Genomic DNA, 18,439 nt, shown 5'->3' on the forward strand with positions numbered 1-18,439 from the left:
CATAACATTGTACAGTATAGGTTGCAGGTCTCATCATAACATTGTACAGTGTAGGTTGCAGGTCTCATAACATTGTACAGTATAGGTTGCAGGTCTCATGACATTGTACAGTATAGGTTGCAGGTCTCATAACATTGTACAGTATAGGTTGCAGGTCTCATGACATTGTACAGTATAGGTTGCAGGTCTCATAACATTGTACAGTATAGGTTGCAGGTCTCATGACATTGTACAGTATAGGTTGCAGGTCTCATGACATTGTACAGTGTAGGTTGCAGGTCTCATCATAACATTGTACAGTATAGGTTGCAGGTCTCATCATAACATTGTACAGTATAGGTTGCAGGTCTCATAACATTGTACAGTGTAGGTTGCAGGTCTCATAACATTGTACAGTATAGGTTGCAGGTCTCATAACATTGTACAGTATAGGTTGCAGGTCTCATAACATTGTACAGTATAGGTTGCAGGTCTCATAACATTGTACAGTATAGGTTGCAGGTCTCATAACATTGTACAGTATAGGTTGCAGGTCTCATAACATTGTACAGTATAGGTTGCAGGTCTCATAACATTGTACAGTGTAGGTTGCAGGTCTCATGACATTGTACAGTATAGGTTGCAGGTCTCATCATAACATTGTACAGTATAGGTTGCAGGTCTCATAACATTGTACAGTATAGGTTGCAGGTCTCATCATAACATTGTACAGTATAGGTTGCAGGTCTCATAACATTGTACAGTGTAGGTTGCAGGTCTCATAACATTGTACAGTGTAGGTTGCAGGTCTCATAACATTGTACAGTGTAGGTTGCAGGTCTCATAACATTGTACAGTATAGGTTGCAGGTCTCATGACATTGTACAGTATAGGTTGCAGGTCTCATAACATTGTACAGTATAGGTTGCAGGTCTCATAACATTGTACAGTGTAGGTTGCAGGTCTCATAACATTGTACAGTATAGGTTGCAGGTCTCATAACATTGTACAGTGTAGGTTGCAGGTCTCATAACATTGTACAGTGTAGGTTGCAGGTCTCATAACATTGTACAGTATAGGTTGCAGGTCTCATCATAACATTGTACAGTATAGGTTGCAGGTCTCATAACATTGTACAGTGTAGGTTGCAGGTCTCATAACATTGTACAGTATAGGTTGCAGGTCAGAAAAGGCAGCTGCCTAAAAGCCTTATGTGTGTTTTATTGTTCCTAAGAAGAGTGAGAGGTGTCATGCGAGGCTCATGGCAGCTGATTGCTTCCATCCGTGTAAGTGCCTTGCTGCAATAAGGATTGCGTTTGCGTTTGACACAACAGATCTTTTGTTTCTAGGTTGTTAACTTTTCCAGGGCGCCTGGCTTCTCCTGCCTGCTTTTGGTTGTCTGCTTAATGACTTGCCAGTGGCTTGTTTACTGAAGCAGCGAGGGAAAGAGATTTGGTTGCAAAAATGGGGGAAAAAGATGTTCTGTCAGGAGGTCTTTCTAGCTTGGCAGGTGTGTGTGGAGGGAGGCACGCTTTGCTTTCATCTCACTAGATAAGCCCCTGTGACAACAGTTTTGCGTTGTAATTGATGTCACCCCCCCTCCCACACACACACACACACACACACACACACACACACACACACACACACACACACACACACACACACACACACACACACACAGGCTGGTAAGGGGATTTGAAAGGGAGGAAGATAATGCTACCTCTCCTTTGAGAGAGTTACAAGAACATGAAGTAGTCACTTCAAATAAAGGCAAAACCCCCAAATTTGTGTTATGATAATCTTTGTGATTTTTTTTTTACGCATCTTTTTGAGCTAAATGAAAGTCAGTTGGAAATCCTTGCATTTTAGAGGGATTGCATTTAGCGTCTTTGTATCATAGTCAGACCAGGCAATCACACTACTCGTTTGTTGAGCTGACCAATCAGATGGCTTGCTTGCTGGCAGGGGTAATTGAGAGCCTTCTTCACTGCAGAAACAGGAAATCAATAAGAAATCATGTGCCTGCACACATCCTGCCCCTCGCTGTTTTCTCCCCCCTCACTGTCTGATTTAGAGCTTGTGTATGCCAGTGACTTTTGTATCATAACAGGAAGGCTATCCTAATGTTGTGATAGCACCCAGTGTTTCCCCTACCATTCTACAGACCTGGTGGGCCCGCCAGGCCAACGACGCCCCCGCCAGGCCAGATCCCCCCCCCCTCCCTGCTCTCCCCAAAATTTCAATAAACCTTTATGGCATATTATTACAATAGAACAATACTGGTGTTGACAGTAATAGAAGATGCCAAATCATTCAAAACAATACGCATTTTGCTTTTAGGAGCATCGTGCCAGCGTGCGGCGCTGTTCCAAAACGTGTCAACGTGTGTCGTGGTCGTGGCCTGGGAAACGCACATTCCATAATAGTATGATGATACTTGGGATGCCATTGCGAACATAGATGCGAACAGGTTAGCTAAAAGTTTAGCGTCGCCAGCGAGGGCCCCCACCGTTGCGGTCGGGGTACCTTTCGAAATCCCTCCAGGCCTGAAACATTTTCTAGTGGAAACACTGGCACCACAGATTTTATTTCAGTAGTGACAAGGTTGTTTAGACAGTAACGTCGTTTTAGGAAAATAGCTTCTCTTACAAACAGGAAAGTAAACATGGCAGTAGTTCCATAATCATTTGTTTGCATGAGAGACACAAGTCACAACTGCCAAAACTGCAGCTTGAGATTGAAAGTGTGAGCTAATGTGCTGGCATGGAGTGTACTTACAGTAAGAGGATGTTATTTAGGATTTCTCTCTGTGCTTTAGCACCCATGTTTCCATTATTTGGGTCATGGTGTCATCCATGTGTCTGAGTGCGATGAGGCTCGAAGGAACCAGACCTGTAAGCAAAATGGGATTTTGAAAGTCAATTGAAAGTCCTTTTCTAAAACCCAGACAGCTGGTAAAAAAAAAGAGAAAAAAAGTAACCGGTTATTTTGGGGATTTACCAACCAGCAACCACTATGTCTTGTTAGACAAAAATGTAAAATCGCTGTCCTTCCTGTAAGGCCTTTGTCAGTGAATGGTCCACCATGGATGCCCCATCCTGGGGGAGGAGGGAGAATCTCATGGGGGAGACAGACATTCCTCAAGAGACCTCTCTGGGTTTTCAAGCAGCCGGTATCTCCTGCAAACAGGGCCTTGGCTCTCCAGTCCCTGCTTTGAAATAAATTGCCAAGACCCAACACCAGTTTTAGGCATTTAATCGTCACATTATTCACCGGATTGTCAAATACTTTTTTAAACGCTTCTGTGGTGGATAACGATGACCTTACTAGCTGCTGAAGAACAAGTCTTTTTTTTTCTTCTTTTTTTAATCTCAGGGAAATTCTGTAGTGAGGAAGGAAGGTCAAATAACACAGCTCTCTTTCTGAAAAGAAAGACATGAGGCTGTCCTTTGTCTGAATCCCTGATGGGCTCTTTAGCGCCAAAGCTTCAAGGTTATTACCTGGGTGCAGAGTTGACCTTTTGGAAGTGCATATGTGACACTTGAGAAATGCACTAAAGATAGATTGTTTTAATGGACGAGTATCACATAATTGCATCTGTCTTGCAAAAAGATGCCTTGATAGTGCAACAATTAATAATTATATGCAGGACCATATAGTGTTATGATACTATCGAGTTTACATTTACGTGGCGGAGTAGCTATGAATGAATCTAACATAAAACAAAGGGCAAATGCAGCATCATCCTCATCCTCATCATTGAATTGTCATCATACTTTAGCTGCTCAACAAGTATTTCTCAAAGTAAAACCAATCAACCAACAATCAACTCAGTAACTCATTTTTTTTTAACCACATGCCAGGTTTTTCCTATGATGTCTTTTCTTTTTCTTCAGTTAACGGAACTGCATGATGATTGTTCTCTGCAAGAATCATATCTTTATTGTAATCCTGTCGCTGCAGAAATGATGTGTCTGAAGCACAGACCTATTATAAACCAAGCCGTAATTTTCAAGTGATTACTTACCAGTGGGTCATGGAATCAAAAACGGTATAAATAGGGTGAGATGCTAGTGCAGGGGTTGATTAAAATGGCCATTGTAATTCTACCTCAGTTGTAATTATTTTCTCATTGTCTTGGTGCAGACAGATTTCATATGGGAGATTTCAAGTATGCTAATTAGCATAATTTCATCCAGTCTATATTCACTGTGATTTTTTTTCTTTCCGCCAAAAAAGATTCAAAATACTCCACCCAAATGATTAGATATGCATAGCTCAATTTATGGACTAGACACTTTTGAGTGCTTATGCCGGACATAAGGAAATATAGGGATGTTGATTATGGAGGAATCAGAGCACAATTTGGGTATTCAAAGTAATCTATCCAAGTAATTTAGGTGACACTTGACTTTTACCTTGAACTTACTGTATATCCCTGTTATGCAGCACACAAGTGAATAGTGAAACTCTGGCAACTGTAGGCTCTTATCTTGTAATATTATTTCCTGTAATTCACAGAACAGACAGCTGAAATAATAATGTACCTTCTTTAACCTGTCCGTTTAACACAGGTAAGGCAGGTGCAATACACTCACAGTAGCGACATACCTTTCCACTTCCTGCTCCAGCTCCTGTTTAGCGCCTCCCCAACCAACCAGAGACAGACAGTGTTGGTGCCTCGCACAAGCCAGTCAGAGAGGAGAAAAAAAGCAAACAGCAGCCACTTCAAATGAGCCAGCACAGGGTGGATTACCTGGCCCCTAACAGGGTTTTGGCTCCAACATTAAGGTTAAAACCCTTTTCTATTACTGAGATCTCTGCTGATGTTGCCCCCGCCGCCGCTGACCCCCTCCAGCATCCAGCTCCTTGGCCCCTTCATGTTTGCAGGTTCAGTGCCTCTCTGCTAGGTCATTCTGTCAGGGCCCCTGATCAGCGGAGGGTGACCGGGGAGGACCAGGGGCTGGCTGGCTCCCATCCAGACACACAGACAGCCACAGCTCACACAGGCCCCAGCTAGCCCTCCCCTCCCCTCCCCTCTCCCGGGCTAGAGCTCAAATCGATATGGCCGTCTCCGTGTTTAAGAAGCCACTCAGAGGCAGACGAGCGGCCCTGTCCCAAAGGCTGATCTCCCAGCTTAAGGCCTTGATTGGCACCCTGAAGACGCGAGGCGCTGACCCACAGCTGTCCCATTAGCAGAGGGTTAATGCTGAGATTGATACTGAGCAAATAAAGGAACTGGGTCTGGGGCTGTTTTGATAGACTGTCTATCCCCCCCCTGACCCCTGACCCGGAGACAGACCTCAGCTTTACTCTGCCTTTTAGGGAGTGCTAGTGCTAACTGTCAGATCTTCATCTCTGGCTGCCAAAGTGACTAGGTTGGTGTAACGCAGTGGTTCCCAAACTGGGAGATGCGCCCCCTAGGGGTGGGATTCTCCCTATTTTTAGCCCTTTCTCCCGCTGTGGTCCCGAATCGTAATTTAATAATTGCCAGTTTTTTGCCTTTCAGAGGTGCTGTAGAAGGCTTCATTTTAGTGAAGTAATGTTTCTGGTTTCTGGCTAGATGACCTAGATTACACCCATTGGTACCATTGGGGGGGGATGTCTGCATGTGTGTGTGTGTGTGTGTGTGTGTGTGTGTGTGTGTGTCTGTGTGTGTGTGTGTGTGTGTGTGTGTGTGTGTGTGTGTGTGTGTGTGTGTGTGTGTGTGTGTGTGTGTGTGTGTGTGTGTGTGTGTGTGTGTGAGCGAGCATGCATGTGCGCATGCGCATGTCTGCGCGCCCTGTCATTGAATTTCAAACAAGCAAAGTTTCCTGTGGAACTTCTACTTCAGCAAGGAGATTTTGAAACCGGCGGAATATTTGAGTCATCGATGTAACTGAAACTGAAAATACCTCGTGTTCCCTCCCTCTGACTCCTCCCTCTCCTCCCCTCCCTCTGACTCCTCCCTCTCCTCCCCTCCCTCTGACTCCTCCCTCTCCTCCCCTCCCTCTGACTCCTCCCTCTCCTCCCCTCCCTCTGACTCCTCCCTCTCCTCCCCTCCCTCTGACTCCTTCTCTGTTGCTGCGTTTGTGTTTGGACTCGTCGGTGAGGAGAGGGGCGGAGCACCTTTTTGGAGTATGGAGCTTGGCAGCTCCCTCAGGCCTGCTGGGAGTCACGTCAAAATTGATCTTTCTAGAAACGCTGGTACCTACAGTAGCTGTGTAAAGCCTCCATCCCTGCAAGACGTGCAGCTTTCTAAACATTCTGCAATCACAGTTTGTGTCTTTTCAGCGCGTTCCTTCTCTCCTCTCCTCTGGAAAGAAAGAAACAGACACGGGGAGAAGGAAGCTTCATGCAGGAACAGGCTGGTGCTGAAATGAGGAGAGAGAGAATAAGGTGGCGTTTACTGTCTCTCACAGCAGCAGGCTGGAAGGCTCTGAAGGGCCTTGATGTCTTACGTTCTGCTACATTAGTACCACTCAAATTAGCACCGTGCCAAAGTCACACAACAGCCAAGAGATGAGAAGAAGAAGAAGAGACTTCAATGGCCAAAGCTGGTGTGTGTGTGTGTGTGTGTGTGTGTGTGTGTGTGTGTGTGTGTGTGTGTGTGTGTGTGTGTGTGTGTGTGTGTGAATGACTTCCCCTCAACGTGATTCATATAAGAGAAAATGGCATCTCATTGGGAGTTTTAATGATTTAGATAGCAGTCAGACATATTAATCTGGGAAAATGTGCCGTTTTGAAATCAAAGGATAATTGATGACCCCCCCCCCACCACACACACACACACAGACACACACACACACACACACACACACACACACACACACACACACACACACACACACACACACACACACACACACACACACACTCCTCCCCTTACCCACCTCCCACACCATGTGTGTGCTGAACGGTTCAGGTCGTCAAATCAAGCTCTTGTCTTTCAAGTTGCTTTGCCACTGTAAAATGTAATTAAGCAGAACAAGGTCCGACGGGCTTATTTTTTTCCCACTCAATCAGCAGCAAAATTGACAAATTTGAAATTAGCAAATCTCTGACGCCTCGCTTCCCTCATTGTCGGGAGGGAGGGAGGGAGGGAGGTAGGGGCTGGTGGCAGAAAGGAGGAGGAGGAGGAGGAGGAGGAGGAGGAGGAGGATGGAAATAATATTAAATGCTCTCTTCAAGTGTCACTTCCCCTCAGCAGGAGGAACCAAGTTTGAATGACCATCACAGAGAATTAAGTCCAAAATGTAACTTTTTTGTCCACCGGCCAAATGGCTAGTGAATGTTCAAATTTGACCAGGCGCTCAATAGATCAATAGATTACCATTGCCGGGGGGGGGGGGGGGGGGGGGGCTGACTGTTAATATTGGCAAAAAAAATCCTGAGTGGGAGAGCTGGTGGGTGGAGGTGGGAGAGCTGGTGGGTGGAGGTGGGAGAGATGGTGGGTGGAGGTGGGAGAGATGGTGGGTGGAGGTGGGAGAGATGGTGGGTGGAGAAGAAGAAAATGAGACGTGAACAAAAGTGTGAGCTTCCCTGCTGAAATGAGATGCTACACAATATGATCAGCAGACAGCTAATAGAGCTGAGAGCTCTGTCACATGACAAGTCACAGCCGCTGATAGGGTACCAATATCTCACACACACACACACACACACACACACACACACACACACACACACACACACACACACACACACACACACACACACACACACACACACACACACACACACACACACACAGACCCCCCACATGCCACTCTTGCTGATGGGGCTCTCATATCAGAACAGGTAATTTAGCTCTCCTTAACAGTCCCAGATGGCCCATCATCGTCATCGTCATCCCTGCCACCGTTATCATCAACATCATCCACCTTGGATAAATATAACACTACATGTGTGTGTGCGTGTGTGCGCGTGTGTGTGTGTGTGTGTACGTGTGTGTGTGCGTGCGTGTGTGTGTGTGTGTGTGTGTGTGTGTACGTGTGTGTGGTGGGAGGGGTTTCTGTGGGTTGTGAGTGATCTGACAGGGCCAGGATTGCCGTGCGAGATATACAGAGTGCCATTTTTTCTCCTCTCCTGTTCTATCGGAATAGGTGATATTTCTGTGAGCGCACGTCAGCTGGCCGCACAAACGCACAAGACAAGACAAGACACGCCGCCCACATCATTCTGCACACCACAATGTGAAGGTGTGACTTTATTTCTCAACTTTCTAATCTTAACGTCCATTCATGGTTTCCCTCTGACATAGCCCATTCACTCTCTTTTCACAGCGTAGACATCCACCTTATAATGATACTAATCGGAGTTGGGGGTGGTGTGGCGGGTGGGGGTCTTGTTGTGATGGGACACTTGAACGAGGAGCCTGGCGTCGCCCGTCCGTTGGTTCCAACGCGTCCTTCTAGACAATAAAGGAAGTCCTTGTCCCAGAGTTGGGAAGGTCAAACGGTAAACGAGGCTTTGATATGCCCAAGGAAAATTTCCAATCAGAGCCCTTTGTAATAACATTCATCGTGCTATTTTCTTCTCCCCCCCCTCTCTCTCTCTCTCTCTCTCTCTGTCTCTCTCTCTCTCTCTCTCTCTCTCTCTCTCTCTCTCTCTGCAGTATAATTCCCCTGGTTTTGCGTCTATAAATATGGACAGGGAAGATGTATAATTTCTAATGAGAAAATATATCCCTTTGGATTGAAAGGCAGGGGCTGCTAGAACCGCCGCTGTTTGTTAGGAGGAGAGACGATACCTCAGGCTGTTTTGAAAGAGGGGGGTGGGGTGGGGGGTGTGTGACGGGAGCCCGGCTAGGTCATTGCACATTTTACAAATTAGCATTTCAATCAGGCAGGTACATGGCCAGCCGAGCAGAAAATATACATGTTTTTCTAATGCAAGGCGCGCGCACGCAAAAAGATAAACAAAACACTCTGCGTGTTAGAGGAATTAGCATTTCAGAGCTAACTGCCACTGTGTGTTTGGCCCGTTTGCTGTTTGTGACTCACAACAACTAAGAATAAAGCTGTCCTTTTCTCTCCTGTCCTCCCGCTCAACCTGCTTTTAACCCACAAACTAACATTGTGCCACGACGCTCATTAGGAGATGAGTACAACATCTGGATTGGGGTGTTTATTTGGCTGACATGATGTGACATTTGAATCACTGTATGCTCCTTATGATGGGCATTCTAATAAGCCTAGGCAAACACTTTCCTCTCTCTCTCTCTCTCTCTCTCTCTCTCTCTCTCTGTCTCTCTCTCCCCCCCTGCTCCCCCCTCTGTCTCTGGGGCATTAATATTAAAAAGCAGTGAAGCTTAGAAACATAGCTTGTGGTTGTTCAGTCTGCTCCATGCCTTCTTACCTGTGACTCTCTGCGTAGCAATGTGCAAATGAGAATCTCCACGCTGCCCTGTTTGACCTCTGTGTTATATTTTCATGTTCTCCACTATTTTAGAATTCTTGTTTATACAGCTCGGTTTCAGTTGACATGCACGCATGCATATTGCTTCCTGGTAGGTCTGCCGGTGTCTACATTTTTGTGTGTGTGTGTGTGTGTGTGTGTGTGTGTGTGTGTGTGTGTGTGTGTGTGTGTGTGTGTGTGTGTGTGTGTGTGTGTGTGTGTGTGTGTGTGTGTGTGTGTGTGTGTGTGTGTGTGTGTGTGTGTGTGTGTGTGTGTGTGTGTGTGTGTGTGTGTGTGTGTGTGTGTGTGTGTGTGTGTGTGTGTGTGTGTGTGTGTGTGTGCGTGTGTGTGTTCCAGTAGGCTGGTGATATATATATACTCCTTCTCTGTGTGTCTTTGGGGTGCAATTTCCAGTTCCCTCCTGTAGGACCTATTTTCCTTGACAAAAACGGAGGTGTTTATATACTCAGTTTTACATACAGAGCGATCCCCCGCGCAGCTCCGGCGCTCTCCAGGCACTCGGCTGCTGGGTCCCTGTGTGGCGCAGCCACTGAAGACTCGGTGACAAATGGCAATTATATTTGTGTGTTCTTCATGAATCCATCAAACACTGGCCTTTTAAAAATGCTCCCCAGATATTTGAGGCTGTCAGCTACTAGTAGCTGGGACCAAATTGGGATGCTGCTTAGACAGTCAAGAAGCACTCACCCCCTAGTTTCCCCTGTGATGTGTGTGACAGCGTGTGTAGGGGAATACCATGTTTTATTCAACTACAAATGTACACTCTCAACAGTTGTTGATGTGCTAGAAATAGGGCGGTTACAAGTCCAATTTGAAGTGTGTGTGTGTACTGTGTGTATGTGTGTCCGTTCCTTCCTCCCTCCGCAACATGGTGTTTTAATGCAACCTGTCAGGCTGTGTGCATTCTGTTGTCTCAGGACACCTAACCAGCACTACGAGCTGGTGGTAAACTACACAACTCCTCAATTTTAATCACTTATGATTTTTTCAAACTTTCTGGGAGTTGTTCTTATCAAAATTTGATGCAAGCCATGTTTCCTGGTGTGCTATAGGAACAGTGCAGATATATAGTGCATCTCATTTATATTGTTCCACTAGGGCTTACCATCAGGCAGGCTGATGTTAGCATGTTTTCAGTTGAAGCCTCAGATGAGGAAATATGCATGTTAAAACAAATCACAGGAGGAATCACATTTCACTTTGACATTTGGTTATCTTAAGACACTCACATTTGTGAAACTTCAGAGTAAAAGACGGTCGAGGTTGTATGCACACTTCTGGGAAATGTATAGTCTAGAAACATTCACAATCCAAGTGATCGACTAAAACAGCCAAAATGTATAATGTCTGTTCAAAACACAGTGTTTTATGACTTTTCCTGGTTACACAGTCCACTACTGTTTTTGTCAGATAGCCACGTTAATCTGTATCGTACGTACAGTATATTTACAGTATACAGTGGAATAGAGCTGCAACGATTAGTCGATTAATCAAGTGGTCGATCGACAGAAAATTAATCGACAACTATTTTTTATAATCAATTAATCGTTTAGACTATTTTTTTAAAAGAAAAAATAAAACAATGTCACATTCCAGCTTCTTAAATGTGAATATTTTCTGGTCTCTTTAGTCTTCTATGACAGTAAACTGATTCTCTTTGGGTTGTGGACTGTTGGTCGGGACAAAAGAAGACATTTAAGGATGTCATCTTGGGCTTTGGGGAAAAAGTAATCGCCTTTTTTCACCATTTTGTGACATTTAATAGACCAAACGACTAATCGATTGACTAATCGACAGATTAATCGATAATGAAAATAATCGTTAGTTGCAGGCCTACAAGTGGAAAATCAAATGTCTAGCCAGACCTTACTGCAAATGTTTTTCTTTTACCGCACTGCAGTCACAAAACTTTTTGATGGCCCAGCTGGAACTTTATCAGTGTAACACGATTACAACAAGGTCTACTGTATTCATTACGTCTTCATTTGTCTCACGGTGACTGTACGAGTCCGTCATTGCCATCTTTTGACAGTATCATCATTATCATGATCAATGATTATGAATATTACTCCCCTCTGTCCATTCATCTCAGTCACCGTGTTCATCAGGATAAAAATAAAGGCTGTGTGTGTGATGGTGTGTGTCCGTCCAGGAACCTGCTGCAGAAGCGCACCACTCTGCAGACTTGCGGCCAGAGACGATGGATTATAGAGACACTGCAACTTCCAGTCACTTCCTGTATCCTGTTTCGCCACTGCCATGCCCCCTTAGGAGACTTAAGCTTAATTTATACTTATTAGAAAGTGTTGCTCAGCACATGGTCGCAGACGAAAAAGAAAGTTTCGCTGATGGTGTTGCATTTATACTTCAGTGAACGTTCGCCTCTGTTCAACGGTCACGTGACACCTGAACACTATTAAGTGCAGACAGCCAAGGCAAGAGAGGGAATGTAATGCGTGAAACCACCTCGGAGGCAAGATGTAACGTACTTGGCTAAACGACACACAACCACACAACTCACATCCTCTCTCTCTGGGAAATTGGCCACAATGTTGTTTGTGATTTTCACGAAGTCATACATCAAGGACAGGCTGATAAAAATAGCGGGGACACGGCCATTCATTTCAATGAGTGAAAACCAAAACAAGGAAGTCAACCACGTGCCGTCTATATAGCCAATCAGACTTACTATGACGTAGTCAGCGACACTAGACATTTCACTAGGTAGCAGACACTGCTCGCCGACACTTGAAAGTGTCGACTCAAATCCTCATTTCTGTCGGCGACCGTTTCAAAAGTGTCGGCAGACGAAGCATAAATTGGGCTTAATGCCAGGATCAGACTACACGATATTTTTTGTCGTTCACGATGTCACCATGTCAGACGAGGCCATCATACTGCCATAAATTCGTGACATGTCTTGGTCGGGAGACTGGCCACACTACAAGTGTATTCTCGCTTAACACCGACAGAGCATCGTATGCCACCGTCATCACGTCGTCTGCTGTCGTCAGCGAGTTCACAGGTCGTCGAGGAGGCGGACCTGTGAACGAAATCTCCCAGCGTGCATTGAGGCCACTACATTGACAAGAAATAGCAACCAAATCAGCCTAAATAGGCTAAAGTGGTAGATAGAAATAATGTTTATGTTAGCACAACATGCAATTGTAAAACATTTCAATATTGGGCAAAATAAAACATTGAAATCCAAACACAACCCTATGTGAAACATGTATGTAATCCAGGTGCTATATATATCCCTTGCAGAATTAACGTTATTTGGATGAGTGACAGGCTCTGCTGTGATGCACTGTGATGTCCGCTCCAGCCTCCAACTTACTTCATGTGCACGCCCACTATTTTCTTGCCAGCTGCTGCGAGACGAGAAGGAAGAGATACGAACATGCAGCCGACTCTGCTGAGCTCATGTTATTTGTAGTGAGCAATGCCCATTGCCCAGGCGTTTAAACGCAAATTAAAACACCCTGGCCTTTTTGTCTCTTTTATTCTTTTGAGCGGAGCGGACCGGTGAGTGCGAGCGGGTGAAATCTGTATCGAGCGGGGAGCGGTCTCCCCAGGACCTGATACCTGTCTTCCGGGGTGTCACACTAGGCGAAACCATGTCCAAAAGACTGACATGCCAGTCTTTTCGTCGGGGCGTCGTGAGGCGTCCTAGACGTCCCGACTGGTCCCGACGCTGGTCTTTGATTATGTCACACTACAAGAGGTGAAGACGGCCGATCGTCGTCCCCGACGGTCATATTCGGGCCCGACGCTGAAAATCTGTCGCGCACGACCAAATCGGTCTAAAATCGGGCTGAATTCGTGTAGTCTGAACCAGGCATTAGAAGCCAATGAAGTTTCATAACATGGAGAGACAGCCAATAACAAGCTGCCATTTAGGAGACCAGAAGAATACCATTTCATACTATTGGCGGAGCCTGGAATGCACTGTCTCTATAATCCATCGTCTCTGCTTGTGCTTGAATCACTTTTTAAGCCCTGCAGTGTGTCGGACACACGAGCGGCCGCTTATGTGCTCTGGCTTTTACGTGGTGGTTTCCTAATAACTATTTATACTGGGCTAAATTGAAAGCTTGACTTTCTCAAAAGGAAAGGTAATTATAATGTGTCCTAGACTTACTTTGGTCTTGTTGCGCGCTGATGTGTGTGTTTGTGTGTGTGAGCCCGTGTGGTTAGCCCCCTTAACGTAAATGGGCGAAAAAAGACGGCGTTACGACACAAGCAACTGAGGGAAATTGAGTTTGTGTGAAGCTGTCATCCTTTAAAGGTCTGCATGTAGTGTATTCACTATTTCACTTCACAATACTCAAAGAAATGGGGGGTTTGGGGGTTCCAAAAGTACACATGGTGGCCTTCCCCCCCCCCCCCCCCCAATATTTTATTTTCAACTTTTTTAAACAAAACATGAACAAGACAAACAAATCGGCTCAGACACAAGATAGACAAAGACAAAGAAAAGAAAAACCTACATAATATTGTCGACATTCAGTATTACGTCGCGCTACCACCAGTCACATAAGGTGCTTATATGTTTGTAGACGATATTATGCCCGGGATCCCATGCAAGGGGTCCATGAGAAACCAGCCAGGCGAGTCACCCGTCGCCCCCAACTTCAACGAGATACTGTAGGCCAGAAACGGGTCAGAAATAACTGAAAACGTCCCAAGTGAGTTGGTCCTCAGGAACCTAAGTCTCTCCATCCGTATAACACAGAGGTCATATCCGTTCAGCCACAATTGAAAAGAGGGTGAAGAGGGGGACTTCCATTCCTTCAGGATTAGTTTCTTGGCAACAGTTGTCCCCTGTGTCAGACTGTTGCACAGCTGTAGGGAAATTCAGAGAAGACTCAGAGCAGCCGAAGATGGCGAGTTCTGCCTCCGGCTGAAGGGTTATTTTGTAGGCCTTAAGCTCCTTACACATCAAGAGCGATGTGAATATACGGCACGAAATTGCGATGCGAGTTTTGACCCACCTGTCAATCACAGCCACAGATGTGTACACGTCGGAAGCGAATTTCTGAAAAATCGACCGTGGTTAGAAAAAATGAACGCCGCAATAACGCTCAGCGAAACTTCGCCGTTGGTATGCATGGTTGCATTGACTGATATAGGTTCGTAAAATATTATTGACGTGCGAATTAATCGCACGAAAAAAACGTGCTCGGTGTGTAAGGACCTTTAGAGTACCAGTCAAATATTTTGGCCCAGAATCCCGTCAGTGAAGGGCAGAACCAAAAGGCATGAGATAGTGTTCTTGCTCTTGGTGGCCTTTCCTGACTCAAAGAGTTGTCTGCATTTTTGAAATTCTCTTTTTGATTGTAATAAAAAAAAATATATATTTATCTGATAGGATGCCACACTGTGTTTCGCCCTTTTCTCACTCTGTGTGTGTTTAATTAGTCCACAGTGAGAAAGCGGGGGAAGGGCTTATGGTCTACTGGTCTGTGCATGGCAAAATGACTGTCATACCACCATCTCTCTATAATGAGATTTTGACAAACTTGAGATTAAAAAAAAAAAAAAAAAAAAAAAATAAGTAAAACCTATGTATGAAATAGCTTCTGTGGCACGTGTGGATATTACCTTCCTCATGGAAAGCAGTTTGCTAAGCATTGAAGACAGGAATGGTGGGGAAACACATGGATTATGTATGGCTGAAACATGGGTGGTGAGTTGCAACTGTCAAGAGTACAACAGAGGAAGAGCAAAGGTAGCCTGCTCTGCTCTGAGTCTCCTTGTTAGCAATCTGAGTCTCCCCCACAGTGTCCTGGGCAGGCTGCAGCAAGGTGTTTGTCTTTTGGAGAGGAGGAGGTCTTAAATCACTGCATAATGAATCCTCTCTCCCACCGTCCAATTGTCTAATTCAAATTACATGGAGTCCTGATCCCTAAAGTCTACAGTATATTTGTTTATTGAGGCAGCATGAGGAGAAGGCAAAGCCTAGTGTCTGTATTTAATTGCGTTGTTTTACATCCACATTCACGTCCGGCCTCTCCCAGGGTGATGTGTTGTTAAAAAGCACAAGACCCCATTCCCACACTCTCTCCCCCTCTTGTTAACTGTAATTGCACTTGTTGGTGAGCAGAGAGAGAGAGAGAGAGAGAGAGAGAGAGAGAGAGAGATGGAAAGGAAAGACCACTTTCCTCCACTTTGGAAAGTTTGTTGGTTTTTGAACAGCTGCACACACCACTTGTATCAGTCCATGTTTGGTGTCACTGCCTGCCGTTATTTCCACAGCTCGTAGATAGGGCTACGTTACGTCAGGCAAAATCCAGAGTTTTGGTGGGAGGAGGTAGATCATATTCAATGTATCTACAGAATGCACGGACAAGACAAAATGAATAAGTACGGTTGGCGCAGATCGACTTAAAAAGGGATGAATAATTCACAAAATCTCAGTAAGTTAAGCATGCAGAGGCACAGCGGCTCTGATGTGGAAGGCAGGTAATGTGGCTGGAAGCAACTCCCAGTAGAGCTGAATGTGCAGCTGTTCCTCTCAGTAACATGCCACCTCCTTTGCTCACTCACATCCCTGGCTTTCTTTCTTATCAGACAGGTCGCTGTCTGCTGACATCCTGTGGCTGTCACCCGTACACTTAGATAGACTATTTGAGGCCATCTCTGAGCTTTGAGAGGAAAGGAAATCATTACTGTTGCGGAGACGGCAGCTATTTTGTATATGCACAGTATCACAGGCTCTGTTTCTCTTCTTCCCCGATTAAGCGTTCTTTTTCCTCAAATGCCTGTCTGCCTCCAGCGCCCGTCACATATGAGGCTCCTATACTCTCCTGCCTCTCTCTGTCATTTCTGTTTGAAATGTTTGCCTTATAATCGATATTATGATGTTAGGAAATGGTGGCAAGATGTGATTTAGTCTTCAAAATGTGCAGGTTGGCTTTAACTGAGAACGGTATATCTCCATTACTCTGCTCGCTAAGTTTGTGAGAATTGAACATCACACACCCCAGCTGTAGTGGGTAAGATAATGTGAAGAGCGCGCTGTGGAGAACGCAGAGCAACTTCTCGTCGTTTCGAGTAAAGTTACAGTGTTGAGCATTTACATAAATCCTTTGCCAGCTTAAAGGTAGAAATACCTGGTTAAAGTAGTGAAGTCCTGTATTCACAAAGTTCCCCCCCCCCCCCCCAATATGTAGCTAAGCTTAGTATTCAATGTGCCCATTCCTTACAATGATCTTGATGCTCAGTGTTCTGGATTCTTCTATCCTCTGCATTCACCTCTAAAGTTGTAGTAATGAATGAGTAGCAGCTTTGGGTTTGAAATTTGATACTGCATACATTTTGTGAGCTTGACTGTCAATGTTCATTAATTGAATTCATTTTGATTTGATTTGATTGTATTATATTCAGAACCTTTGAATGCAGTTTTAGCGTTTAGGAGAAATGTTTCAGCTAAAATGGAGCAGTATTTAAGTGAACCTGTTGCACCTCAAACGTACTCCAAAGGTACCTGAGATAAGAGGTAACCCTCCTCCTTTGTGTCTCTTGCTTCCAGCTCAACCTCAGCCAGCCGCCTCGGAGCCCGGCGGCACGGGAGACGCTGCCAGGGACCAAAATGGCCTGGGCCACAACAGCGCCGGCACGCCCCCGCTGAGCAACGGCAACGGAATCCACCCTGGCATGGGCGGGGCCACATGCCGCACGTGCTCCTGCGGCGCCAGCGTCAGCGTGGGCACCGTGGGGGGGACGGCCACCACGGAACAGCCCAGGAAGCAGCCGTCTACGCCCGTGTCACAGAAGATGCAGAGGAAGCTCCGCTCCAGCCTGTCGGTGAACAGCGACAGCAGCCGACGCAGCAAAGGCAGCTCCACTGGCTCACACAAACCTCCATTACCTGAGGGTGAGTACCTACCCACACACAAGTTACATTACCTGAGGGTGAGTACCCACACACAAGTTACATTACCTGAGGGTGAGTACCCACACACAAGTTACATTACCTGAGGCTGAGTACCCACACACTAGTTACAATGGGAAGGAAAAGAGGGTGCAAACCTGCACACACACGCACAGAGTCACACATGCACACAGTCACACGCACACAGACACACACATATTGTAACTAACCCTTGTTGCTGGCATGCCTCTATCTATGCATTCCACTTTGCGCTGATCATAAATTCATTTCATGTCCAGTCACACAGTCACAATGAGCTCACCATCACCCCCTTGCCAATTCCTTTCCCTAACAGTGTGAAAAAGGTGCATGCATTTCCCTGCTCGAGTGACTGCTCCAAGAGAAGATATCCACACAAACGCCTTTACCTTCTCTCACCTTTTTAATGACGCCAGTGCAGAAGCTTTTCACACTCTTCACGTCTAGCAGATGATCACCTGTCCTGCTCCTGTGGCTTTTATTTGCCTTAACAACAGAGTCCCTCTGCCATGCGGGGCAGCAGTCCCTTTGTCAGGTGTAAGGCCGAGGTGAGTCCGCTAATGAAGGCGTTTGGGTGGTCCATTACCATCGGACGGATAGGTGCGACCGTCTAACAAGGCCTAAGAGCGCGGGGGGCCCATTAAGTGTGGTGGCCAGCCCGCTACGGGCCCCCGCACGGCCCCTCACACCTCTCTGGGCCCTCTCCTGCTCCCCTGCCATCCCGTCAGCACCGCCGCGGCCCTCATTAACAGTGCTCCATCGCAGGCCTCCTCCTCTGTATGTGGGTGTTGGGGTGGTTTCTTCAGAGGAGAGGGACTGTATGTGGGTGTTGGGGTGGTTTCTTCAGAGGAGAGGGACTGTATGTGGGAGTTGGGGTGGTTTCTTCAGAGGAGAGGGACTGTATGTGGGAGTTGGGGTGGTTTCTTCAGAGGAGAGGGACTGTATGTGGGAGTTGGGGTGGTTTCTTCAGAGGAGAGGGACTGTATGTGGGCGTTGGGGTGGTTTCTTCAGAGGAGAGGGACTGTATGTGGGCGTTGGGGTGGTTTCTTCATAGGAGAGGGACTGTATGTGGGCGTTGGGGTGGTTTCTTCAGAGGAGAGGGACTGTATGTGGGAGTTGGGGTGGTTTCTTCAGAGGAGA

The 18,439-nt window shown here is 46.0% G+C and overlaps 1 protein-coding gene across 3 annotated transcripts in view; it reads left to right on the plus strand.

Annotated features, from left to right (window-relative positions):
- mdfic (MyoD family inhibitor domain containing) overlaps positions 1-18,439 on the plus strand; it is a 57,928-nt gene that overhangs the window by 19,599 nt on the left and 19,890 nt on the right. For all 3 annotated transcript variants that reach the window (XM_083658982.1, XM_083658981.1, XM_083658983.1), the window contains one exon: positions 16,919-17,263. In XM_083658982.1, the coding sequence (XP_083515108.1) occupies positions 16,919-17,263 (345 nt within the window). The remainder of the gene's footprint in view (positions 1-16,918; positions 17,264-18,439) is intronic.

Source organism: Poromitra crassiceps (assembly GCF_964638095.1).
Source record: "Poromitra crassiceps genome assembly, chromosome: 2".
NCBI lineage: Eukaryota > Metazoa > Chordata > Actinopteri > Beryciformes > Melamphaidae > Poromitra > Poromitra crassiceps.